Below are 23,829 nucleotides of genomic sequence, written 5' to 3' on the forward strand. Positions count from 1 at the left end.
CGGAGGTAACGATAAGGGGCAACACGAATTAATTAAGCATTCAACACAGCTGGTTGGCACGTGACGACGCGCGTGTGTCGCGCCTGCCGTGCAAGGTTAAAGCGATTAACCAATTCACACGCCTCGGTCATGGTCTAGTAGGGCATTGTACAATCATGGCTTGGTCTGCTTACTTTCCAGACTTCTGATTTCGGCAACTTTTCGTTCTGCCATACGACAAAACGACAAACTCAATTTGTTCCTTTGCGTGCTGGATGCCGGGACTCGACAAATAATCATTTGATTGCTCAGCATTCAGAATGCCGGTGCAAACGGTTCGCCAAGCTGCAAATCAGGTTCTTGAAGCCAATGGATCTCAAGATACCCTGGTCACTGCCAATTGCCTCATGATGGAATACGGTGTCGGCTTGGTACGTGTGGCAATGCTGCTTATGGTACTGTGCTCAGTATTACAGTCACTGGTCACAGTACAAAAGCATCCAAGTTGTAGAAAAGTGGCCTGGCTAACCACTCAGAGGCATGTCGCAGAGAAGCACTTCACCATCTTCAGGCGCAGCAGTTACATCACTCCCATCTCCCGATCGAAGCACGGCCCGAAATCAGAGAAGCAGCAGGAATAGTGAGTAGCCGCATAACCTCCTGAGCTGCACCATGTAAACTTTACGTTTTCGCTGAGATTGCTCACTCCTGCATCCAGACTCGGCGCAAGTTGGCAACTCGGGGGAAGAGGTAACTATGCAATGATTGACTTTAACTAGACGCCCTGCTCGCACGGCCTGCAGAGAACCGTGACTTTAACTGAACAACCCCTGCCTCAACCCTGGATTGCACTGACCAGTCCCAGACACGCGTAACGCGTGGTGCCAACGCCATTAGGCAGAGACAAACGTCTCGCCAACCCAGCTCCAGCAGTCGGCGATCCGAACTCCAGCGAGAAGAGCGGCCAGTGGCGACCCGGCAGGACTGGCCTGCCCTTGACGAAGATGGTGGGGGACGCGGTCTGCACAAGACCGACAGCCTGCCACAGACTCTTGACCCCGCCAGTGTACTCCATGTTGAGCCGCCCGAAGGGAAAATGGACTCGATAGAGTCAACCCAGTCAAACACCGGCAGGAGTTATGACAAGTACTGCCATGGATCATCTCCCGGGCATTCACTGCCTACTTCCGCGGATGCGAGGGTTGATAAATCAATAAGGAGCAGCAGTCCGAGACGCGAGTTCTTGGAGGAGGATGACATCGGGGCTGTTCGCTTTGACTTTGCCAATGCCGGAGACACCACTAAGACGGTCTCGCCGGGTCAAGACGATTCCGGCTTCGTCGACTTTGGAAGTCTCGCTCATCTTCGCCCCACCCGCTGTGAGAGCGCCGCTGATTCACCTGCTCAACCCCTCCCGGAGACGCCTGCACCACCACAAAACCCTTTCCGGCACAGCCGGTCCCAACTGCTGCCGACGTCACAGTTATTCCGAGGGACTCAACTCTCATCCCCAGCGAAACATGCTACCCCGACGTCCTCCAGGCCATCGCCCGCCAATTTTCCCAACTCGATTTCACCAAACCCGGTTATCTCGTCTCCCCTGAAGACGCGTGGTCTCCGCTCTTCGCCCAATCTAGGCCCTACATCGAGCTCAGAGATACTTCCTGGCACGACTTCTTCGAGGCTCGATAATGCCCTTAGAAGTCCCACCAATCCTGCTTCAACCCAAAACCCTGTTGTTCCGGATTCATCTCATGGCGAGCCCTTCAGGAAGAAATCACTGCCGGAACCAATGGGCACGTACGAGCCCATGCATAAATCTCAAGAGAGACGCGCAACTTCCGAAGTGCGGTCTGATCCTATCAGTCCTGCCCAAGAGGAGGAGGACGATGACGACTCGATTGCCAGGAGGAGAAGAGCAAAGCTAAAGAAAAAAGCTGCGCTCAAGCAGTTAACGGCCATCAACCTCCCCATAAAGTCAGATGATATTGAAGTGCCGTCAACAAACCAGGGGAGGCGAAAGAGACAGCCGAGGCAGCCAGGGACCTCTACTGCTCAATGCCACAACGGAGATACGGCCGGTCATGACTCGAGAGGCGCGGATGTCGTCGTAGAGTCTCAGGCGCAACGCCCGTCTGCCGTTTCACACCATCTCGAAGATCAACACCCTGGAAGGGCGGAAGTGAACGGCGAACTAGAGCCGGCAACAGAGCCAATGCCAAGTGCAGTCCCCGAGCTTCCGAGGTCGGATAGTCAAGTGGCGCGTCGGGATAGTCGTACCGAAGGCACATCCAACGCTGATGCGATCCCCGAGACGAGTCCAGCTAGGAGAGGGCTTGGGGGTCGCTCAGAGGTTGTGCTGCCTTCTGAACTGCCTGTGATGGAGGCCGAGTCAACCCCTGATTTTCGATCTTCCCCGCCGGCGTTCAATACGAGGTCCAGAAGAGGTAGGACTATAGAAGGGCATGAACGTGCCCCAAGTTCGACCTCAACTTTGAGCGATTTAGCTTCCACGCCGCCCGTACCGTCCAGCAAGGCTCAGGAAAATGGGAACATAGGCCCCGACATGTCTCCGGCTGCTTCTACGATCGTCGCTACGTCTTCTCCCTCCGTTCATCAAACAGGAAAACGTCAGGCACGAGCGAGTTTGCCAAAGCTCAAAACCGGCTCGGCGGAAAATCTGAGGCATTCTGCAAGACTGGATAGGCGAGCTTCAAGCTCAACCGACGAGCTCTCCAGGTCCATGTCAGCAACACCTACTTTTGAACAGAGTCTGCGTATCTCACGCCTTGCCGCTTCCAGGTCGGCATCACGATCTGGACGCACAGTCATCAAGCCTCCACCGCCTCAAAGAGGCAGGAGACTATTTGACAGCATGGCCTTTGCAATATCTTTTCAGGCAAAAAAGCCAGGTGAGAGCAGTGACCAGTACAACACGCGGATGGACTTCGCGGCTACAGTGGAGACCCGAATCAAACAAGCCGGCGGCAGGATTCTTGAAGATGGCTTCAACGAGCTGTTTGAGGTTCTGCCCACTGGGGCCTCAACAAGCAGCCCTGCATCAAGCTCAGGCACAGACCCGGAAGGGAAGATCAGCCTGACTGCCGAGGCCCGCTCGACCGGCTTCACCGCACTAATTGCAGACGGCCACTCGCGCAAGGTCAAGTACATGCAGGCGCTGGCCCTCGGTTTGCCGTGTATAGCCCCTCGCTGGGTCACGACCTGTCTGGAGCGGAACGAGCTCGTCGATTGGGCCCCGTATCTCCTCTGCGCCGGCCAATCGACATTTCTCGGCGATGCCATTCGCTCCCGGACTCTGATACCCTACGACGTCACCACCGCCAGGTTGGTCGACGTCCTGGGCCAGCGGGCGAAGCTCTTGGAGGGCAGCAGGATCCTTGCGGTGGTGAAGAAGGCCTTGGAGGACAGGAAGAAGGCGTACATCTTTCTTGTGCGTGTGCTGGGCGCGTCGGTCTCGCGGGTGTGCAGCTTTGAGGAAGCAAGGGCGGAGCTGAAAGCTGCCGAGCAGGCGGGCCGTCCGTTTGATTGGGTCTATGTGGACGGGAAACCGAACGAGGAGGCGCTGTTTTCCCCCAAGCCTCCCGTTGGCGGGAAGAAGAGGAAGAGGACGAGTAAGGCGGGAGCCGCCGTCGCTGCTGCTGCTACTGCTGATGAGCGTCCGGTGAAGAGGGTTCGGACGCTAACTCATGAATGGGTCGTTCAGAGCCTGATTCTCGGTCGGCTCCTTGAGGAGGGGGAATTGCAGGAGTGAACATGTTCTACTTTTTAAACCCTTTTCTTTACTCTGTACGATACCATGCAAGCATTTGGGAATGGTGGTTGGGAATGGTGGTTGGGGAACAATGCAGGGTCATTGGACAAGGGGAAAGGGTCAAGGTGTATCTGCAGCATGGAGTTGGGGTCGGTGTGTGGTTACAGCTAGATCAGACAGATTCTGGTACTGTTGGCGGCGAAGGGGATCTTGTCGTAAGGATGCTCGGGTCGGCATCAGTTGGGTTAGGCATCCATGTGCATGAATCCACATAGTGTCCCTGCCTTTCTCCCGCTTTATGTTTCCGTCTGTTGGGCTTGGCCGCTCAGGCTGCGCCAACAGGTGAGGGTGTAGCAGGACGCACCAGACGGATCGTAAAGGCTTACAGCAACTGGAACAGATATGTTTCCACTTTTCGTTAGAGCTTGCCTGATTTCTCTTCCAGGTGATTCTTGGGCTAGGAGTAAGGGGATTTGGCATAATTTCACTGCTTTTACAAAGGGGAAGCCACGACAGGTAAAAGGCCTGCATCGTAAAGAGCAATCTGTTCCTTGAGACTGCAGTCCGACGCACTAATCAAGCTGATATGGGTGGGGATGCTGCTCAGGCATCAACCAACTCGGAGGGGGAGAGGGCGGTAAGGTGTGAGGGACGGGACACCCTTCAATGGAGTCTAGCAAAGGTCCGACTCGCCTACACTGGCTTCTGCTCAAAGGGCGATTCCGCCTATGAATTAGAATCGATTGTCTCAGTGGCCGAAGTAACAAGGAATGTTACTGTAGGCGGATTCTGCTATACAACTGTCCCTCATCTGTTGTCTCACCACAACCCCCTTGCGGCACCAATCCTTGGGAACATGTTTCTGGGCAACGATAATCCAGTATCAAACAGGGGAAAATGGAATACAGACAGTGACAGCCCTCTCTTCCTGGTGGTGGTTCACGCCGGAACTGCCAGTAACGCAGGAGAGTCCGATGTCGCCCGTCTCGATGTGGTATGCCCTTTCCCTCTTCCCAGAACCACAGGACAAATGTATCCTCAAAATGCAGCTTCCCCCGTTTCGCTCCAAGTTTGTGCAGTACATTCGATGCGTGTCGACATCTTTTTGTCAACAGCCATGCCCTGCATCTCCGTGACTTCAACATACAAAGAAGAAGGGAAAAATGAGAGGCGAGTCTCGACGCATTCTTAAGCCCGTTTTGGAGGCTGGTGGTGTTGCCGCTGGTCAGTATCTCTGACCGTCCTGAAAGGCTCGTCCGACTCGTGAATAGGTGGGGGTTTCTCGATGATGAAGTTTCAATCATCGTAGTGGTGAGCGTTTTGGGGTTGCGGTTAATGTATCAGGGGGTTCGCTCAACAACCCATAAAAACAGTGATCGGGTACAAAAGTAAACATTCGGACAAACGGCCGACGTTGGCTCCCATCTCAGCACGACTGGTAGATGAGCAGGGGCTCGCCGACGTTGGTGATTTCGGGGATGGTGCATTTCAAGTCAAATGCCTTTGATAGTACAATCTTGAAAATCTGCGACGACAGGTCAGACCTGGTTCAGAACTGGGGACATGGTGCATTACCTTTTGGACATTGATGCTGTGGCTAGTGCTGCTGAAGATCAACGCTGCACGCATCGCCTTTGCAAACCGCCGGGCCTACGGCACGTCAGTCAACGTGGCCATGAGAATGCCTCAGGTTTCCCTAGTTGATAGAGTCATACCTGGTTGGAAATCTCTTCCTGCTCCTCACGCGACAAGTTGACGAAGTGGTCATATTTAGTCCCCACAAGAACTGGGATGGCTGTCTTGTTGAAGCCCCGTCCTTGCCGATACCATTCCTTGATACTGTTTAGGGTGCTCTTCCGTGTCAGGTCGAACATGAATAGAATGGCCACCGCATCATTGCACACCAGCGGTAGCATGTTGACAAACTCGCGCTGACCGCCCAAATCCCAGATACTGAATGTGATCTCAGTGTTGCGGATGCTGATCGTCTTCTCCATGAAGTTGACACCCAGTGTCTGGATGTAATCCTCGTCCCAGCTACCCTCGACGTACTTGACCATCAGACTAGTCTTGCCGATCTGCGCATCGCCCACCATGCCGACTTTGATAACGACGTGATTGCGCCCATTGTTCTGCGTCTCGGCAGCTGGTGCTCCGTTGCTGCCTGCCCTAGAAGCCTGATCGGCTCCGTAAGCAGCCCCCTGCCCCGAAAGACCGGACGGCGGTCGGGATATTGCCGGGGCTGGAATGGGCGGGGTTGCGTACCGCGCAGTCGGGTCACCGTCTACTACATTTTCAGGAGGGTAGGTCTGGTCGAGGGGCTGTGACTGAACAGGGTGCTGCTCTTGAAATCCGTTCTGATCGGGCACTTCCTGTTCGGGGACTGCATGCGTGGAGACAGCATTGGGAGAGTCATCGATTCCGCCAAACGTGTCGTTAGGGGCATCGGTCGGGATGGGTTCATGAGTCGGAGGTACAGGCTGACCCTGGTGCTCCACGGAGTCGGGAGCGTCGTGAAAATGGGCCGGTGACCCGTCGGACAAGATTGAGGAATCCATGGTGGGCAGTGATTGAGAAGATTGTGGTGCTGATTTAACGTGCAAACACGGTGGGTGAGTGGTAACCGAAGCGCCCGGGAACCTTAAAGTCGAGGTTCGGATGACGTTCGTCTGATGAGGGAGGGGGACGGAAACTTTGGTTTACGAGCGGCGAGAAATCGGAGTAGCGCAACCAAAACCTCCCAGACAAGCCGTAGCAGTAGCGGGCCGATGACAAGTGAATCCGTTCGTCAGATCGTCAAACGCAGTTGGGAGTTCGGATGCGGAGCCGGGTCGGATCGATCTGCCCGTCACTCTTGTCAGTGCAAGAGAGCTCGGTCGTCCCGGCCCGATGCGCAGGATGGCCAGGAAGCTCAAAGTGCACAGGTTGACTACTGTAGTGACAGGCGACTCGGCTGACGGTGGTCGGGTAATGGATGCTGAAGCTCGGAGTCCCGGGTTCGGGTGAATTGGAGAGCAGGAGAAGGGAACCTAATCGAAAGCGCCACAATCCGGAAGGTGAGGTGGTTCCAGTTGCAAGGCCAAAGTGGGCGCGAACCCACTCTCTGCTGAGGTTAGGCGCCACGGCAGGGGGACACCGGGACAGTGCTCGCAGCGGCAGCCACAGGGCAGCTGCACCCACTTCAAGCGTTTTCAGTTTTAACGTTAACGTTACGTAGTAGCTGAAATGCTGCCGCACGTCACCGACGCGCCGTCATGCAGATTACGCGACGCGATCTGGCCGACGACAGTTCGACGAAGAAATACGAAATGGCGCAATGAGTCGATGTCTTTGACAGGATCACTTTGGGCATCAATGTAAACAATGAAGGCCATAACAGAAATGAACGTCCCCGGACGCCTGCAGGCGCTTGACTGGACAGCCTATTGAACGAACGGCTTGTGTGGCATAGCTTGCTATATTCGCATCACTATCAAATTTCCCGGCCTCGTTCCGCACCGGAAACACGGGGTGGTCTCGACATTCCGAGACTCGTTGTCATAGGCTCCGCGCGAATGTGTGTTCACCTTCGCCGACGAAAACGCCAAACTGAAACTATGCACGCTTGTAACGTAACGATAGGAAAATTATATCGGTGAGTGGTATGTAAATTACTTGTATGCACTGTACAATACAATACCGTACTCGTGCTTGGGATTCGCCTGCTGCCAGCTGGCGAGCGATTGCCGGGTCCAACCGCTCGTTCTCCTTTAATCGGCGTCATTCGATTTATCTTGTGGCCCCCTCCGACAGTCGACAAGCTCACCGCAGCTATCACAATCTTCCCGCCCCATCCGCAATGGCTTCAATTGCACGGTGCTTGAGGGTTGCCCGGCCCTCCGGTCTTTCTGCCGTTATCAAGGGCTCTGCTTATCGCACAATCGCCGTCCGACCCTTCTCTGTCACGGCAGCAAGTGAGCTCTCCTGACTCTGTGTCGAACGCTGCCACCGCTCTGCTAACCGCTGGTACCACGTTATATAGATGCGATAAGGAGATACACCAAGGAGCATGAATGGATCGACCTCTCTGCCGACAAGAAGACGGGAATCATGGGCATCAGCGAGTACGCCGCTAAGGCGCTGGGCGATATCGTCTACGTCGAGCTTCCTGACGAGGGCAAGGAGGTGAATGCCGGTGACACCATCGGCGCTGTCGAGTCTGTCAAGAGTGCGGCCGACATCAACTCCCCCGTCTCTTGCAAAATCACCCAGGTCAACCTCCTGTTGGAGGAGAAACCCGGCACCATCAATCAAGTCGCCGAGGACGACTCACACGGCGGTGGCTGGATCGCAAAGGTGCAGCTTACCGACCAGGGCCTCAACGACTTTGAGAAGTTGATGGATCAGGCTGCATATGAAGAATTTACCGCGACGGAGGACGAACATTGAGAAGATTAAACCTGGCGGAGGTGTAGAGTGACGCCAGTGCTACGGGGGGTAGCCGGGCAGGAGGAGCCGCGCTTCCATCCATCATTCCATTTTCCTCTTCGGACAGCTCAACCTGATAGATACAAGGGCCCTGGATCTGTACCATACTATGGGCCATTGGGACATAACGGTGTTTGGTTTCCTTTGCGCATCTCGAATTCGAACAGGCGTTCACCAGGCGCGGAGAATTACAGACCCGTGATGCAATCAACTGCAGGAAGCAACAAGTGGCTGGCAACGACCGCTTGTATGAGAGATAGATTCAACAGGTGGGAACCCGTCGGGCCTAGGGTAATGATATAGGCAGCTTTCAAGCGCGTGATCATATATTGCTGCTAACGCTGCTTGTTAAAGGCCAATTCATCGCAGGTCTATTCGTCTATTCTCTAGGTCATATCGTATACCGATCCTCCTCATACCTTAGGCGTCGCTAACCTTAAGAGCCGCCCCTGATTCTCTCCCCTTGTTAATCTCGTCCAAAATCTTCTGCGCCCCTATAGACGCAAGCTTCTCAGCCAGCCTCTTGCCCATGTCCTCTGCTTCCCTCAGGGACGTGACTTCCTGAACACTCTCCCCGTCAACAGCACTGTTACCATCCAAGCTGACGACCACCGCCCTTAACCTTAATTTCTTCTTTCCATCTTCCTCCACCCACGCCGTCTCGACACCTATCGGCACACTGCAGCCGCCTTCCAAAGTGCGCATGACGCTCCGCTCCGCATAGCACGCTATCTCGGTCGGAACATGCCTGACCGCCTCCAACAGCTCCAGCATGGTTTGATCCCCCTCGCGCACCTCCAACCCCAGCGCGCCCTGCCCCACCGCATGCAACAAGCCGCCTCCCTCGGTGCCCGAGTCGAGGAACTGCGCAATCCTTTCCCCATAATTCATCCTCAGCAACCCGGCCGCGGCGAGGATGATAGCATCGTAGTCCTCCTCGTCGCACTTCCTAAGCCTCGTCTCGATGTTGCCGCGCACGTCCCGGAAGACCAGCCGGGGGTATCTCCTTCTCAGCTGCGCGGCACGCCGGACGCTGCTGGTGCCTATGATGGCGCCGTCGGGCAGGTCCGCCAGCCTCTCGTACCTGCCGGCATGGCGCGCGCTGAAGACAACCACGTCGCGCGGGTCCTCGCGCTCCGTCACGACGCCGAGCACCATCCCCTCGGGCAGGGTCGTCGGCATGTCCTTGAGGCAGTGCACAATAACGTCGACCTCGCGCGAGGCGAGCTTGGCTTCCAGCTCCGACGTCCACAGGCCCTTGCCGAGCGCCGGCAGGGGCGTCGTCTTGTCGCGGTCCCCCATGGTCGCCATCGCGTGCACCTCAAAGGTGAGATGCGGATGCGCCCGCTTGAGCGCCTCCATGATCAGGTCCGTTTGCCGCAGCGCCAGGGCAGAGCGCCGCGTGCCGATGCGCACCGTGAATGGCTTCGGGGAGGACATTGTCGTAGGGCGTGCGGTTGTGTCGTGGTGCGTATGAGGAAGGGAGGGGGGAGCGGTTCTGGAGAGTGGTAAAATCGTGGAGGGAATTGGCCCGTCTTGAGAAGCAGATTTTGACGGCTGAGTTGGGTAAACGGCTTGAACTTGGAAAGCCACAGCCCAAGATAATGTTCTGCATCGAGGGTCTAATCACCCCGCACTAGAATCACTAAAGAAGGGATGGCAAATTCCGAGTGTTGTGAAGTTGTGGCGGGCCAGAGTTTTAGACATGCGGGGGCGGGGTGAGAGCACATCCCTGCTGGTACCCCTGACTGGTATGGTACGTACTTCATACCTTTCCCCTGATGCGAAGGTACGATCACGGATGAAGGTGTGTACAATAAGTCGAGAAGTCCCTATAGGGTTACCGGAATATTAATGCTTTGTACCTATGCAGTGTGCAATGCTAACTTAGGATATGCAAATACTGACTACTGTAATGACTGCTTATCAGTGGTTTCCTTTTGTCATCGACACTTCATCCCACCACTGAGCAACCTAGTAGCCTCTCCATGGAACAGCCATCAGCTTGCCTCCGTTGTCTAGCCCCCTCCGCCGTCTATTCGAGTCTATGGACGCCTTCCAGGTTGTTGAGCAGGGGAATATTGAAGCGGCATCCGCCCCGGGATCTCATCTTGGCCATCGGCATTGTGAATATGAACCTCAATGTCGGGATATCCACTTGAAAGCATCGCGAGAGGCTCAGAGGCGCTAATTTCATTCCCAGCGTTGAAGTCATGATAGACAGGAGTCGTTGGCGTAGGTATGACCACAAGTTGTTCCGGAGATAAGTTGCACGACCGGACATTATTCCCCGGGACATTGACCCCCGGAGGTGCCTGCTTAGATGTTGAGGACTCTGAACGGATCCTATCCCGATCGAGCTTATCCGTAGATTCAGGACATCCTTCCAGGCATCTCTTCTGCTGACGCTGAGTCTCATCTGCGGCATGGTCGGCACCATGGATTCCCATTTGCTGGGGCTCTGCGTCTTCTAAGCTATCCGACTCACTGATTGGTGTGAGGACTTGGACCGCACGGTCTGAAAACTCATTCGACTGGTCTGGGATTGTGATGCGTGGTGTCTGAGGTAGCCGGACAAAGGACATAGATATTCCGCGATCGCTGCCCTCTCCTCTCGGACCGGAAGCTGTCATGCGAGGCTCCAATCTATATGCGTTGTCCGTGTTCTCGCCAAAGGCCACAGAGGCACGCGGTCCCTGCTGCTTGGCTTTCTCACCCTCCCGGTAAAGGAGCTCGTGCTCGTTCCGATTTAGCGAGCAGCACGGGCAAAAGATTCCCTCGATCAAATCTTGGGGATAGGTACCCTTGATGCCGTATCTTTCTCGTATGCGCCTGTTTTGTTGAGCAGTGAGAACACCACTTCCGATCACTTCAGCGCCTGTCAGCAAACGTCTCAGCCCATACATCGATGCGAATTCGAAGGAGCTTACAAACACCTCCGAGGCAAGCGGCCAAATACTGCAAGCAGTCTTGGTTGAACTTCGAATAGTTTGAGAAATCAGAAGGGTCTGCGTGTAGCTCAATTTGCTGCAGACGGTACTCTGTGCGACTGAATTCGGCGCAACTGGAGAAGAATGACCTCGCGCACTCGGCAGCGGCACACGCATCACACAGGCCGATCTCCTAGTCCTCGGACTGCGTTGTTCTAGGCGCCATTATGTCGCTCGCAAAGCCCAATGGTGACGGTGATAGGATGTGGTAATCAACAATGAATGCTGCTGAAGCCTGGTACTGAAGCGATTCACAGATATATATCGGGATGGAGGGCCTGGCGAACGGCGGGTCAAATGTATGGATGTGGAGGATGCATCCGTCTGCTCCGTCTTGAGTTGCCAGCGGCATGAAATTGGGCAGACAAGCCCAATGCTCCTGCCCCGGCCATAAGTCAGAGTACCATCACCCGGATGGGACCAAGCCAACTTAAAGCAATGTCAAAGTGGCAGGTGCCCCAGGACAAGTCCGTTGATTCCACTCACCTTACCATGGTACCTATCTACCTAGGTATGATTGAGCTTTGCTGTTCAGACAACTCGACAGCGGATTAGAGAAAGCGGGAGCTCCAGTATTTGAAGTCCCATTAACGCTATTAGCCCGCCGAGGAAATATACACGCTGTACGAAAGTCTCTTTTTCAGCAGCTTCAAAGCTCAGCAGCGTGAATGGAGCACATGACAACCCAATTTTCGTCCCTAACTTCCTCTCATTTGGTTAAGACACGTCCTTCTGAGCGAGATTAACTCCCTGGAACCAGGCCGGTCTGTTCTCTCCCAGGCATGCTATGATCTATAAGTGATTTGTGGAGACACTGAATCGGATTGACACTTACTTTTTACTAAGTGTCGTCCGTCGCCTTGGACTGAGCACTCCCAGAGCTAGATGATGTCGAGCCCGCACCAGCTTCGCCGCTTGAGATATCTGAGCGGCCAGTCTCGCCCTGCTGATCACCTTGCTGCTCGGAAGCCTCATCTCTCTTGGGCTCGCTGGGCTCGCCTTGCTGCTCGCCTGGCTGTTCAGAGGTTTCCTCCCTCGGTTCTTCTGGTGTGCTCGTCGTGGAAACCTCAGTCCCGGAAACCTCTTTCGCTGGTTCGGCATGCTCTTCATGCCCAGTTCCGTGACTTGCATGGCTATCATGGTCTGATTTCGGAGCGCTGCTTCGCCGCAGGTAGAGGAGACCAGGGATTGTGACGGCTACGGCAGCAATCTGCCTGAAACAGTGCGATAGAGAGCAACTGTCAGTTCTTGCCGTGGAAATGTGGTGGGCCTGGAGGCTTCTTGCTGCCATAACGGGACCGACACAGGCTTACCATGGCCTATCACTGGACTGGGCGGCGCGGTCTTGGATGCTGGCATAACCTCTTCGACCGAGCGGCCGAGTCAATTGGGACCGGAGATGCCCAAGCCAAGTCGTCCGGACACCCGGACGGAACAGCAGGGCTCTGCTTGCGGCCATATTGTTCCCCAATGTTGGGTGGGAACTCCGAATTGGACTGAAATAAGGCAAGTTGACGACGGGGCGCCCGTGGTGTTTGCGGGCAGTTTCCCTCACACAACCGGGAGCTTCAAGCTTTGTGTCCTTTTGCCGGCTTGCATGTATGACTGGCTGACGTACACAAAGTCAATTACATGCAGCGGCTCAAACAGGGGCGGGAAAGGCCCAAGCTCCCTTGACGCGAAAGCTCTCTTGCATAGCCTTTCCTGATCGATTTTACCGGAGGCAGACAAGGCAACTTACACATATGTCTCAATGCGCGTATGTATAGATAGTAGGATAGCCCATTGCTCTTTTTCTGCCAGTTCTCCGTCCAGGGCAAGTGTCAAGGTTGTTCCTAGACTGGGAATGCTCCAGAAGCTAACGCTAGTTAACAAGCACTGCGGCATGCGCTAGTGTAGTTGATTGCGGGGCGGGGACATGCCCCACAGTCAGCCCAGCGCTCTCTTGGCATCATCAGTGGCTCGTGCTTAACCCCGCGACTGGCTCAATTTTGCCCCACCAACGATTACCTCTCCTCCACAACCTTGAACTGGACTTGAAGCTGCCTGAGCTGGAGAGCAAGTGAATCCGTTAGAGACACAACCGAGGAAATTCTGTTCACCGAGGACAGAGCCGAGCCTGAGCAGCTAGCAATCGGCTTCTCGACATCTCAATGATAAGGTAGCTCTGGTTTATCGTGAGTCCATTCTCCCTCTCTCTGACCTCGGTCTGCCCCACGTCGCCATATTGGTTTGGCTTTCTTGTCTGCAATGCTGATTTCCTCACGACCTAGTTCAACCGATACATCTCAACACCGCAACAAGACACAGACACCCTCACAGTAACCACAGCGGCAACTTACCATGGCGACGACTATTCCGACGAATCCGACTCCGCAGACGGTCAGTCAACTCCTGACGAAGATCTCCGATCCAGACCCCGATTTCCGGTTTATGGCACTCAGCGATCTCCTTGCTGTGTTCACCATCGCAAAGAACGACTTCCTGAACCATGACTACAACACAGCATCGCGGACTGTCGATCACATTGTGCGGGCTTTGGACGATCAGAATGGAGAGGTCCAGAACCAGGCGATCAAATGGTACCGTCAAAGTGTCTCGGCCGTTTCCCTGGAGGTTTTGCTCTGACGCTTTCTGTGCAGCCTTGGACCTTTGGTCAAAAAGATCAGTTCCCAATTAATCGTAACGTTGATAGAGAAGCTCTGCAGCTTGAAACTCAAAAACTCCGTCGACAACTCAGTCCCCTCCTTGGCCATCCGAGCTGTGGTGGAGGCGCTTCCCCGACCTATCCCCGGTATCACGCCCACAAAAGATGTCAGCGAGGCATACAATAACGTTAGCAGAGTGCTCATTCCCCGGTTTATTGGGCGAACGAACTCTGCTGGCAAATTTATCCCGGGCATGCTAGACACGGAGGACCCGAACTCGGATTCTGTTGATGTCCTTATCGAAGTCGTCAGATGCTTCGGCCCCATGCTTCAGCCATTCGAGATCGAGGCACTTCAGAGCGCGGTTGTTACTCTCTTGGAGAAGGACAAGGGGAATTCCGTAGTCAAGAAGAGAGCCGTCGTTGCAATCTCCATGCTGGCCCACTACCTCTCCGACGATCTGCTTACCGCCTTCATCGACCGTACCGTCACGGTGTTGAATGATCCACAGTTGAAGCCGCCAACTCGTCGACTATACATAACAATCCTGGGCTCAATGGCACGCTCAATCCCTTACAGATTTGGTCGCCATCTTTCCGTGTTGGCACCTGTCATTCTCCGGGCCCTAGGCGATGAAGAACTTCAAGCCTCCATTGAAGAGGTCAACGAGGGGGCTGAGGCTTCCCTCGAATTCAGCGAAGTTAGAGAGGCGGCGCTAGTCGCGTTAGAGGCTTTCCTGGCGGCATGCCCAACACAGATGCGCCCCTTTACTGATGACTCTATCGGGGCGTGTCTTCGATACCTGAAGTTCGACCCAAACTATGCCGTTGACGACGATGAGGACATGGAAACCGAAGAAGAGGACGAAGATGAGATGGAGGAAGACGATGAATTTGAAGGCGGTGGAGGCTTCGATGATGATGATGATGCCAGCTGGAAGGTCCGGCGCTGCGCAGCAAAAGCGTTGTACACCATCATCTCGACGAGGAGCAGCGGCGATCTTCTTGATAGCGGCGTTCTGTACGGGACGGTGGCCCCAGCTCTTGTCAAGCGGTTTGATGAGCGCGAGGAAAATGTGCGCCTTGAGGTCTTGGCAGCGATGGCTCTTCTCGTGCGGAAGACTGGGGAAGGCGTGATTCCGGAATTGTCCATTGACAGTACCCAGGGCGATTATCTAAACCAACTGCCTCCGAGTAGGAAGAGAAGACGCCAGAGCAGTGCTGGCGGCTCTTCCTCGTACGCCCTTACCATCAGCTCGTCAGATTTGTCAGGCACCGGCCTCACTTCGCCGACCTTGGAGAAGGTACCCCCGACCGGGCCGCGTGCCGACCTTGCCAACCTCACCCCGACAATCATCAAATCCGTAGCCAAGCTGCTCAAGGGAAAACTCATTCCAACCAAGCAGGCCTCCATTACTTTGCTGGACGACATGGTGTCTGTACAAAGGGGCGGGTTAGCGCCGTACTTTGAACAGATTGTTGGTCCAATAATAGAGGCTATCAAGTCATCGAGTAATGCTTCTACGGCAGCATCGCTTTCGTCTGCTGGGGGCAGCGCGTCCGCCACAGGCACCACGCTGAGGATGGCTGCACTTCGCCTGACCAGCAATATTGCGAAAAACCACCCCTCGGCCGTCCTCCAACCCCACTTGCCAAAGCTCGTTGCGAGCGTGGTTGCCGTTGCCCATGATCGATTCTACAAGATCTCGAGTGAGGCTATTCAGACGGCTGAGGAGATTGTCAAAGCCATCACTCCCCCGAGGTCCCGTATGACAGCTCAGAAATTTCAGGGAGAGCTACACAAGCTCTATGATGTACTTATCGACCGAGCAAGCGCCAACGACGCCGATGCTGAAGTCCGGCAGAAGTCTATCCACGCTCTCGGTACCCTTCTGGCCCGAACAACTGGATCGGAGGGATCGAATCTTCTGCCTGACGCCAAGCGTCAGGCTGCACTCAGTTGCCTTCTCGATAGGCTCAAGAACGAGACAACAAGGCTGGCAGCAGTTAGGGCTGTGGATACTGCAGCTGCCATGTCACTCGGTGCCGTTCAATTTGAGCCCCAATGGACTCGCCAAGTTGTCGTTGAGCTGGCCGCCCAGTTGCGGAAGTCGAATCGTGCACTGAGAGGGTCAAGCATCGTGGCGCTGAAGCACCTCATTCTGACCCCTGCCACCAAGGGCGCGCTGGATAAGACAACCATTCAAAGCATCGTTGCCGCGTTGATTCCCGCCATCGCTAATAACGATGCCCAGCTCCTTGGCCCGGGGCTTCTTGTACTTGCGTCTCTCACCCGAGAGGCGCCGGACATCGTGGTCACGACGGAAGTGATTGGGGCCCTCTGCACCCTGCTTCAAACCACCGTTGCAGGAACCGTCCTCGATTCTCTCCTCGTTCTTGTGACGCACGCGGGCCAAATGGGCCAAGGGAAACCGCTCATGGCCGCATTGCTGAAAGACGTCGGTGTTGGTGGCGACCCTTCCGTTGTTGGCAAAGTCATAGGTACACTTCTTGTCGCGAGTGGAAATTCGGCCGGCGTGACATTGGACAGCTTCATTCAGGAAGTCAAGACAAATGCGGCAGACCAGGCCAGGGCGAGTCTTGCTCTTGCCGTGATCGGCGAAGCCGGATTGCGGCTTGGCAGCAAGTCTCCAGTCCCGCCAACTCTCTTCCTGGAGCAATTCACGAATGAGTATGGAAAGGTGTCAGTTGCAGCGGCGACTGCTCTCGGACGAGCTGGAGCCGGGAATGTCTCGCTATATCTGCCAGTAATCCTGCAGTCGATGAAGCGGAAAGGCAGCACGCAGTATCTGTTGCTGCAGTCAATTAAGGAGGTCCTCCAACAGGTTGCACTCTCGTCCACCGACATTGGGAAGTATTCCGCTGCCATTTGGGATGAGATTCTTGCCGCCACCGACGCTGAGGACAACAAAGCCGTCTGCGCAGAATGCATAGGGCGCATGGTAATAATTGACCCGAAGACTTACATGCCAAAACTGGAGGTAGGTCATATCCCGTGTCCATATTGTGATTCCAGATGGCTGATCCATCCGTAGATTTTGTTGAGAAACGAATCCGCCGTCCTGAGGGCCATCGCCGTCCAGGCTCTTCGATACACTCTCCCCGATGAGAACGAGGCATTCGATGCGGTACTCAGGAATTCCCTAGTTGGCATGCTCAAAACCGCTTTAAGCGATTCTGAGATGGAGATCCGGCGCCATGCCATGTCCACGCTGACTTCGGCGGCGAACAACAAGCCTGAGCTGATTCTCGAGCATCTCAATCAACTGGTGCCGCGAGTCATGGAGGAGACGGTCATCAAGCGGGAGCTCGTCCGTGAGGTGCAAATGGGTCCATTCAAGCATATCATTGATGATGGCCTGGAAGTGAGAAAGGTACGTGGGCACTCTAAACTTTGCGTTGACCTGAGTCTTCTGACACGTGGCAATTTTTAGGCGGCATACGAGACGCTATACGCTCTCATGGAGACTGCCTTCTCACGTGTCAGTATCATTGATCTCTACGACAGGATCGTCGCCGGCCTCTCAGACGACAATGACATCCGGGCACTCTGTAATTTCATGGTGTCAAAACTGATCTACCTGGATCCTGACGAGACCGGGCGGCGGCTTGATTCCATTGCAGAGGCATTCAGGAAGACGCTGTCTCATAAGCTCAAGGACAATGCCGTCAAGCAGGAAATTGAGAAACAGGAAGAAGCCAACAAAGCGGTTTTGCGGGTCACTCTTCTGCTGAGCGACAAGCTGAAGGTTGGAGCCAACATGGGTGGCGGCGCGGGTGCTTCCGGTCAAGTGTGGACTAGCTACTGGGAGTGGGTTAACAGAGATTTCGCGGGCCAGCTGAAGAGTATCCAGGACGAGAGTAAGGACCTGGGGTCTAGCACTCTTTAGCAAGATGACAAGTTCTCCAGCAGACTCGCTTGCCTAAAGAGAACGAGGAGAGAGGAGCAAAAGGGCGAGTTCACTAGTGGTCCACATAGGGAGTCCACGTGACATTGTAGACACAGAAACGTCTGTTGTTGCACTTTACCTTACTGGCAAAAGAGATGCTTTCGTGATTCGTGTAGCAGTTCATGCGGTTGTAGTTCTAGAAGGCTTTGGGGGTTAGGGTTGAATATGACCGAATGGGTTCCATAAAGCCAAGTTCAAGCCACCGCAAGTGGGTCCTCGAATTGCATCTGGCATCTGATCGCCCACATGGAGCTTCTCTAGGTCGTCAACGACAATAAACACTAACTCAGCGCCAATGGGTTGAAGAGCGGAATATCGACCGGTAAAAGAATTGCGAATACGATATTGGACCGCTTGCCGTAAATCCGTGGCCTTATAACGACCGACAGAACAATCGCGCACATGGCGTCAGGCAAGGCGTCGACGGCCAAGGAGCAGGCGGGTCTCCGGTACCCGTCCAACGGCAAGACCATCTACCACCGGCCGCTGAACCGCAGCAAGACGGCCGAGCTCAGCCAGGCGAGCTTTGCCTACCTGTTTTCCGAAATGGTCAGCTACGCGCAGAGGAGGGTAACGGGAATCCAAGATTTGGAGAAGCGGTATGGGCGTCCCTCCGCCTCTGCGTCTTTGGCGTTCCTTTTTCTCCCATACCTCTTTGCTGACCAAACCCTTTTTAACAGCCTTAACCTCCAAGGCCACCCAATCGGCCTGAAGCTGCTCGACCTGCTCCTGATCCGCGAGCCGCCCCGGTCGCAGACGCGGCCCTTGACCATCATTGCGCTGCTGCACTTCATCAAGATCAACGTGTGGACGCACCTGTTTGGGCGGCAGGCCGACCGGCTCGAAAAGAGCTCGAGCCGCGACACGCCCGACGAGTACATGATCATCGACAACGAGCCCCTCGTCAATGCCTACATCAGCGTGCCCCGCGAAATGAGCCAGCTCAACTGCGCCGCCTTCGTCGCGGGCATCGTTGAGGGCGTCTGCGACGGCGCTGTGTTTCCTGCCAAAGTCACGGCCCACACCGTCGGTGGTAAGGAGGAGGGCGAGATGTGGCCTGGCAAGACGGTGTTTTTGGTCAAGTTTGAGCCCGAGGTTTTGGAGAGGGAGGCGTTGATTGGCAAGGGGTAAAATCAAGGGGAAACTTTGGGTGGTATTACGGGAGCTGGGCTGCTGGGTTACTTGTTCATCTTGGGGTTTTGAGGCGCTTGGGGGGTCGGTTTGTCTTTTTCTGGGATTGATTGTGGTTCATGGGCGAGGATCAAGTAGAGCATTGATATCCACTGTCACGGTTGCGGAGGGGGTGGCTAGACAAGGTTGAGGGTTGAGCATGCTTGTCATATTGTGAAATTGTCCGTAACGCCATCCCTGGGAATCGCCATTCTACCTTTCCCGACCGACGCCTAGCAATGCGATGTGTAAAAATACCCGAAAAGGAAAAGAAAACGCTGCCGTCGGATCCCCCTCAACGTGGCAGGCCTTTGAACTGGCTAGCCGCGCCTCCCCTCCGCTTTCCCCTGGCACGTCCCTTCGGCGCCGATCCTATGGCCGGACCGCGGGTCATCAGCTCTCCCAGTCCCAGATCCCTCCACGCGGGCTCGCGGACCTTTTGCGTAGCCTTCTGGATTCCAAATGCGGCATGCTGATCGGGAACCACGTCGTCCTCATCTTCCGGGTTGATGGGCTGCAAGTGAGGCGGTACGTAGATGTCGTCTGCAGGGAGTTTGTCCTTGCAGAAGTCTTCAAACAGGTCGGCATCGCGCGGACGCTGCATGTGAATGTACGTGTAACACGCGTCTTTGTTCTGCATGAGGTGTTAGAGCACAAGCGATGGATCAACGAGGACAGATTGCTGGGCAAAAGTAATTACCATTGCAAGTGGAATGGGGCCACGCGTGAAAGAAGCTGGCAGTTTCAGAGCAAGGGCATTGTGCGCCTCAGTCGCCTGTCCTGTTACACCGATGCTGGAGCTGAGTGGGATGCGGGTTTGCGGGGGAGCTGGTGAGTTGCTGGACGAGGAGTTGGTGGGGCGATCCATTCTGTGCCTGTCTGTGCATAAGCTCTTGACGTCTGCAAAGCTTGGCAAGCGTGATTGTGGCTGAATGGGAGGAAAGGTGGCGGTGCGACTGAGAACTGCTTCAAACCCCTAACCCGAGAGATAACGTCAAGTAACTTTTGGAAGGTACTTGTACCTCTCGAGGCTCGACGATGGGATTGCTGTCTAGTGGTAAGGCAGGTTCCTGACCACTCTTGGATTGAAGCCAGCAGAAAGATTGGTATTTCAGAGTGAGTGCAAGTCGTTCTCATCGTCTCATGATATGAACCCGCTATCGCAGGGACGAATCAATGGACTCATTGTGAATGCTTGACACAGAAATCCAATTGTTGCTTCGGAAAGTTCGAACACTCAGCCATAGCAACCTCACTCGGTCCGCCGACTCGAAACTCGTTTAATCTTGCTGATGAGCCACAGCTCAAAAATCGATGCCTTACTTTCACAACCTAAGGTAGGTACCTACTCATCACCCCATCAATGACTCAGATGGAGGAGTGTCCTCACTGTCCTTTGTCTTCAATCTTGAGTTTGCCGGCATCTGATGAGGGCGTGGGATAGAGGAGAGCAGCTATCTCACTGGTCACGTATTTCCCATACATGCCCTTGAGAATACAGGTATTGAAAATGTAAGTTGTCATGTTCACTGCAAGCGTAGCTTCGTTGACCCTGACAGGTCTATGGTTCGGGTTGATGACCTCCCCCGCGCACGACCCACTGTAGGCATACACACCCTTCCTGGGCTTGATTGTAATGTATCCGCTGGGATCATATTCTACCAATTCTGGCAATTAGCATTGCTCCTTGCATTCTCTTTCTCAAGTGCCTGCTTGGTGAGCTACTAGTACTTACGGCTGAAGACGTCAATGACTTGGTGGCAGTCAATCATGTTGACTCCCGGTTCTAAATGCCGGCAGTCGTGTGTCATTGCTGACGAGCATAAGGTTGCCAGAAGAAAGGCAACCAGCAAAAAAGGCACAAAAGACATCGTGTCGAAGACTCGGTGGAGAATGGAGATTGACTGGTGTAAGTGCCGGATGACCTTGCTTGAGCTCAGTGTTATCAAAGTGCTCTGACGAGGAAGGGAAAGAAAAAGAATATGGGGGGAAATCGACCGACTCGGATACTGGAAAACCGGAGCCATGAGGTTGTTAAATGTGTTCCTTGGACTTCCTTTCAAGTCAACGTGGGAGATCCATTGGAGGCTGAATCATTTATTCGGATTATTGTTTGATCAATGAATAACATGTTTCATGATGACGAATTTAGGGTATCTTGGCGTCCACGTCCATCTCACAACTTCAGCAACCAGTTACAAAGGTTGCTACGGGTGTGAGCTGCTGCCCTGATGGTAGATAAGTACCACCAGTATGTAGTACGTGCATAGTCTGAGTGGTGACCTTCTCACAATGAACTCGCTCAAACCCATGAAAGGCTACAGCCTTCTTAAGTCTTTGTAACTTGTATCATAAACGAGCGGCATCCCAATTCCCAATCCGATCCCCTTTATGTTGGCAAAAGGGAGGCCATCCGAAGACCGACCCAGCACTTCTGAGAGGAATCCAACCCTCATCCGGCTCACGGAGAGTTAGCATATGGGCTTCGGGAAGTCTTGTGGGGCCACCCATTTATAGCACCGGTGGTCCAGGACACATCTGCTGTGGTGGTTAAATTGTGGCCCTTAACCACAATGTCCACAGCCAGAGAGGACTTTCGGGTAACGCTTTATATTGTAACACTGATTACTATCTGTCAGAATCGTCCGAGGAGAAATATGTGAAAGGCTTGTTGATTTTCTCTTTGGACCGTCATAAGGGCTCCTAGTACTAGTACTTTATTCCGAGTTTGATCATCAGTGAGGCGGACGAAGCCCATCCGATGCTTCCCCTGCTCAAGGGAACTATGGATTGATGAGGGCCGTCTTAATTGAGGTGGAGCTACCGTGTCGCCATTGATTCTTAAATGTTTGGCTCTCCGTTCAGTTTCTGTTCGAGGACAAGAAAGCCAGCTCCTGAGGGCCATAGTCCCATTCCGAGATATGCCTGTCCCTTGATATCCTGGAATCAAATATGACAGTAAAGTGCCTTACACCGTCAAGCTGCTAAAGTACGGAAGCGATTTCCCTTATGAGTTATACCTGATTCACTGCCGCAGAATGACCCTCTCAGCATACAAATGGCGCTGCAGCTCCATGGGCTTCACTATCCTTGTGAGCCCCGGGCCACTCTGGATTTCCATAGACCCTTTACAACCCAGCTTACTCGAATTTGCTCAACCTCATTATATACTTGGTTTCTAAGCGCCCAGCCACGGAAATGCCTGCCTGTAGAAAGCACGACCCTTTGGTGGTTGGAGTACTCAATGTTGATCTATATCTATACGACGTCGAAGGCACCTGAAGAGTTGCAATGCCCTGACGTGACTGACGGATGCTCTTCAACTTTGAGTATCCTGAGATAGTCTGAGACAGCGGGATAGAAACTAAAAGGCCATGACTGAAGAAAAGAAGATGAAATCAAAGGGTTCTCGCTGTAAACCAATGAGTGATACTAGGGGCGCAGTGCACACCTCTTTTGAATCATCCATCGAATCTAGGACGATGACGGTTCGCACTTCACAGAGAATTGCCGAACACCAACGCTAGCTTGTACGCTCAAATACGACAAAGCCACTATGAGCTCCAGTGTTTCGTAGTACAGCTCTGCCATCATCATTAGCCGGTATAGGCCCTGCTCGCATTCGAGTTCCAGGTAGACTTGCTAAAGGATTGGGGATATACCATTTCGGAGGACCTGGAATCCGTAATACGGTTACGGATACGGAGTACATCGACTGACAGTTCTTCAGTGGAAACTCTGCATTGGAGCACCGCGAGGGTCAAGAGTTCGTGATCGTGCTGCCGCTTCCAGCTCGGGGCCTAGACTTCTGGAGAAAGGGGCCGGGTTCTCCTGAGGCTAAACCGAAAGAGGCATAGCGGCTACCATCGTCGCGTGGCTGGGTGCAAGGGCGGGAAAGAGGCAAGGAAGCCGAAAGCCGGTTGGGGCAGGAGAATTTCATTCAACTTGGACCGACTTTTTGAGATGCTCGAGGCCGAACGAAACTGGAAACCAAAAAAAATAACTCCTACCGGTATGTACTTGTCTGTACTCCGTATCACAGCTGACATGTGCTCTGTGGTTCCACGGCGACATCAATCACCGGATAGCAAGTTATGCTAATATTACCGTACGAATACTGGCATCACTCCGCTTGAAGCTTCTAATTTATCCTGTGCACTGTTCGTTTCGACTGGGCAAGCAAGCAACTTGAATGATAAGCCTGCGGAGACTGGAGAATGGAAAGTACGTACTCTGTCGACACATGGAGCGCGTCAGTCAAGTCCTAGGAGCGCCAACGCACAAATCACAAAACGCCTCCCCGATTGATGAATTCGGACCGTCCCCTGTTCATGCTGCTCCTCTCCTCTAGCAAGGATAAGCAGGGATAGGACTGGGAAGTGATCGGGGAACTCTCCTGGATCGTACAAGTACACTACGGAGACGCGTGGAAAAAGCGGTTCATGTAATTAATGATTTGCCTTGGATGCTGGCGGCGGTTGCATCTTTGTTGTAAAATCCGCATGAAAATCCAAGAATTCCTACCGCCCGCGACCTTGTGATGAATCCCTCCCTCCCACCCCCTCGGCGGCTGGACAGCACGGGGTGCAGTATCACCGTTTACAGTCTGCGACGAACCTGGACAGTGCGCCTGGATCGACTGCGCGACTACCGTACAGAAGGATTGAAGCTTCTACTGAGTATACTTCGTACGTACTGGTTATACTGTAGAGAGCCAACCCGTCGTGCTCTATTATTTCGTACAGCCAATCTCCTGACCGAGGCATGATTGCCGAGATAGTTACTCCCGCGTATACATAGACTCAAGACCAACAGGTCTTGCCAACATCGTAA

General features: G+C 54.0%; 10 protein-coding genes across 10 annotated transcripts; 5 read left to right on the forward strand and 5 right to left on the reverse strand.

The window, feature by feature from the left end:
* Nucleotides 1-119: 119 nt before the first annotated feature.
* Nucleotides 120-3,751, forward strand: N656DRAFT_748990 (uncharacterized protein; the record flags this gene model as incomplete). The annotated part of the gene is made up of 4 exons (XM_064812964.1): nucleotides 120-410; nucleotides 529-619; nucleotides 698-729; nucleotides 845-3,751. Exons 1-4 carry the CDS (start codon nucleotides 300-302, stop codon nucleotides 3,749-3,751), a joined length of 3,141 nt encoding a protein of 1,046 aa, XP_064672145.1. The 5' UTR covers nucleotides 120-299.
* Nucleotides 3,752-5,177: 1,426 nt separating this feature from the next.
* Nucleotides 5,178-6,309, reverse strand: N656DRAFT_796222 (small GTPase; the record flags this gene model as incomplete). Its single annotated transcript, XM_064817501.1, has 3 exons — nucleotides 5,178-5,276; nucleotides 5,327-5,401; nucleotides 5,467-6,309. 3 exons carry the CDS (start codon nucleotides 6,307-6,309, stop codon nucleotides 5,178-5,180), a joined length of 1,017 nt encoding a protein of 338 aa, XP_064672146.1.
* Nucleotides 6,310-7,564: 1,255 nt separating this feature from the next.
* N656DRAFT_727336 (uncharacterized protein) lies at nucleotides 7,565-8,521 on the forward strand. The gene is made up of 2 exons (XM_064812584.1): nucleotides 7,565-7,704; nucleotides 7,773-8,521. The coding sequence occupies exons 1-2, from the start codon at nucleotides 7,590-7,592 to the stop codon at nucleotides 8,177-8,179; spliced, it is 522 nt and encodes a 173-aa protein (XP_064672147.1). The 5' UTR covers nucleotides 7,565-7,589; the 3' UTR covers nucleotides 8,180-8,521.
* Nucleotides 8,522-8,571: 50 nt separating this feature from the next.
* Nucleotides 8,572-9,955, reverse strand: N656DRAFT_776741 (porphobilinogen deaminase). The gene has a single exon (XM_064814695.1). The coding sequence runs from the start codon at nucleotides 9,656-9,658 to the stop codon at nucleotides 8,639-8,641; it is 1,020 nt and encodes a 339-aa protein (XP_064672148.1). The 5' UTR covers nucleotides 9,659-9,955; the 3' UTR covers nucleotides 8,572-8,638.
* A 2,094-nt stretch (nucleotides 9,956-12,049) lies between these two features.
* Nucleotides 12,050-12,667, reverse strand: N656DRAFT_766772 (uncharacterized protein; the record flags this gene model as incomplete). The annotated part of the gene is made up of 2 exons (XM_064813503.1): nucleotides 12,050-12,422; nucleotides 12,522-12,667. 2 exons carry the CDS (start codon nucleotides 12,665-12,667, stop codon nucleotides 12,050-12,052), a joined length of 519 nt encoding a protein of 172 aa, XP_064672149.1.
* Nucleotides 12,668-13,217: 550 nt separating this feature from the next.
* N656DRAFT_776743 (TIP120-domain-containing protein) lies at nucleotides 13,218-17,940 on the forward strand. Its single transcript, XM_064814696.1, has 5 exons — nucleotides 13,218-13,385; nucleotides 13,482-13,790; nucleotides 13,851-16,857; nucleotides 16,912-17,250; nucleotides 17,311-17,940. Exons 2-5 carry the CDS (start codon nucleotides 13,552-13,554, stop codon nucleotides 17,764-17,766), a joined length of 4,041 nt encoding a protein of 1,346 aa, XP_064672150.1. The 5' UTR covers nucleotides 13,218-13,385; nucleotides 13,482-13,551; the 3' UTR covers nucleotides 17,767-17,940.
* A 184-nt stretch (nucleotides 17,941-18,124) lies between these two features.
* N656DRAFT_749003 (TRAPP I complex) lies at nucleotides 18,125-19,286 on the forward strand. Its single transcript, XM_064812965.1, has 2 exons — nucleotides 18,125-18,425; nucleotides 18,507-19,286. Exons 1-2 carry the CDS (start codon nucleotides 18,229-18,231, stop codon nucleotides 18,955-18,957), a joined length of 648 nt encoding a protein of 215 aa, XP_064672151.1. The 5' UTR covers nucleotides 18,125-18,228; the 3' UTR covers nucleotides 18,958-19,286.
* N656DRAFT_727350 (Apc13p-domain-containing protein) lies at nucleotides 18,977-19,772 on the reverse strand. Its single transcript, XM_064812585.1, has 2 exons — nucleotides 19,697-19,772; nucleotides 18,977-19,630 (listed from the first exon to the last, which is right to left on the reverse strand). Exons 1-2 carry the CDS (start codon nucleotides 19,697-19,699, stop codon nucleotides 19,292-19,294), a joined length of 342 nt encoding a protein of 113 aa, XP_064672152.1. The 5' UTR covers nucleotides 19,700-19,772; the 3' UTR covers nucleotides 18,977-19,291.
* Nucleotides 19,773-20,283: 511 nt separating this feature from the next.
* On the reverse strand, nucleotides 20,284-20,807 carry N656DRAFT_843323 (uncharacterized protein; the record flags this gene model as incomplete). Its single annotated transcript, XM_064819083.1, has 2 exons — nucleotides 20,284-20,654; nucleotides 20,732-20,807. The coding sequence occupies 2 exons, from the start codon at nucleotides 20,805-20,807 to the stop codon at nucleotides 20,383-20,385; spliced, it is 348 nt and encodes a 115-aa protein (XP_064672153.1). The 3' UTR covers nucleotides 20,284-20,382.
* A 2,127-nt stretch (nucleotides 20,808-22,934) lies between these two features.
* Nucleotides 22,935-23,510, forward strand: N656DRAFT_776746 (uncharacterized protein). The gene is made up of 2 exons (XM_064814697.1): nucleotides 22,935-23,008; nucleotides 23,135-23,510. Exons 1-2 carry the CDS (start codon nucleotides 22,960-22,962, stop codon nucleotides 23,302-23,304), a joined length of 219 nt encoding a protein of 72 aa, XP_064672154.1. The 5' UTR covers nucleotides 22,935-22,959; the 3' UTR covers nucleotides 23,305-23,510.
* The last annotated feature ends 319 nt before the right edge of the window (nucleotides 23,511-23,829 follow it).

This window comes from Canariomyces notabilis (genome assembly GCF_033297395.1).
Source record: "Canariomyces notabilis strain CBS 508.74 unplaced genomic scaffold N656scaffold_5, whole genome shotgun sequence".
NCBI classification, from domain to species: domain Eukaryota; kingdom Fungi; phylum Ascomycota; class Sordariomycetes; order Sordariales; family Chaetomiaceae; genus Canariomyces; species Canariomyces notabilis.

What these genes read in the sequence shown, in the direction of transcription:
- N656DRAFT_727336 (XM_064812584.1), top strand. Translation starts at nt 7,590, where the DNA reads ATGGCTTCAATTGCACGGTGCTTGAGGGTTGCCCGGCCCTCCGGTCTT. An exon ending in CTTCTCTGTCACGGCAGCAA is followed by an intron (nt 7,705 to 7,772) that starts GTGAGCTCTCCT and finishes CACGTTATATAG; the next exon opens with ATGCGATAAGGAGATACACC.
- N656DRAFT_776741 (XM_064814695.1), bottom strand. Translation starts at nt 9,658, where the DNA reads ATGTCCTCCCCGAAGCCATTCACGGTGCGCATCGGCACGCGGCGCTCT.
- N656DRAFT_776743 (XM_064814696.1), top strand. Translation starts at nt 13,552, where the DNA reads ATGGCGACGACTATTCCGACGAATCCGACTCCGCAGACGGTCAGTCAA. An exon ending in CAGAACCAGGCGATCAAATG is followed by an intron (nt 13,791 to 13,850) that starts GTACCGTCAAAG and finishes CTTTCTGTGCAG; the next exon opens with CCTTGGACCTTTGGTCAAAA. An exon ending in ATGGCCTGGAAGTGAGAAAG is followed by an intron (nt 17,251 to 17,310) that starts GTACGTGGGCAC and finishes GGCAATTTTTAG; the next exon opens with GCGGCATACGAGACGCTATA.
- N656DRAFT_749003 (XM_064812965.1), top strand. Translation starts at nt 18,229, where the DNA reads ATGGCGTCAGGCAAGGCGTCGACGGCCAAGGAGCAGGCGGGTCTCCGG. An exon ending in ATCCAAGATTTGGAGAAGCG is followed by an intron (nt 18,426 to 18,506) that starts GTATGGGCGTCC and finishes CCTTTTTAACAG; the next exon opens with CCTTAACCTCCAAGGCCACC.
- N656DRAFT_776746 (XM_064814697.1), top strand. Translation starts at nt 22,960, where the DNA reads ATGCTCGAGGCCGAACGAAACTGGAAACCAAAAAAAATAACTCCTACC. An exon ending in AAAAAAAATAACTCCTACCG is followed by an intron (nt 23,009 to 23,134) that starts GTATGTACTTGT and finishes CTCCGCTTGAAG; the next exon opens with CTTCTAATTTATCCTGTGCA.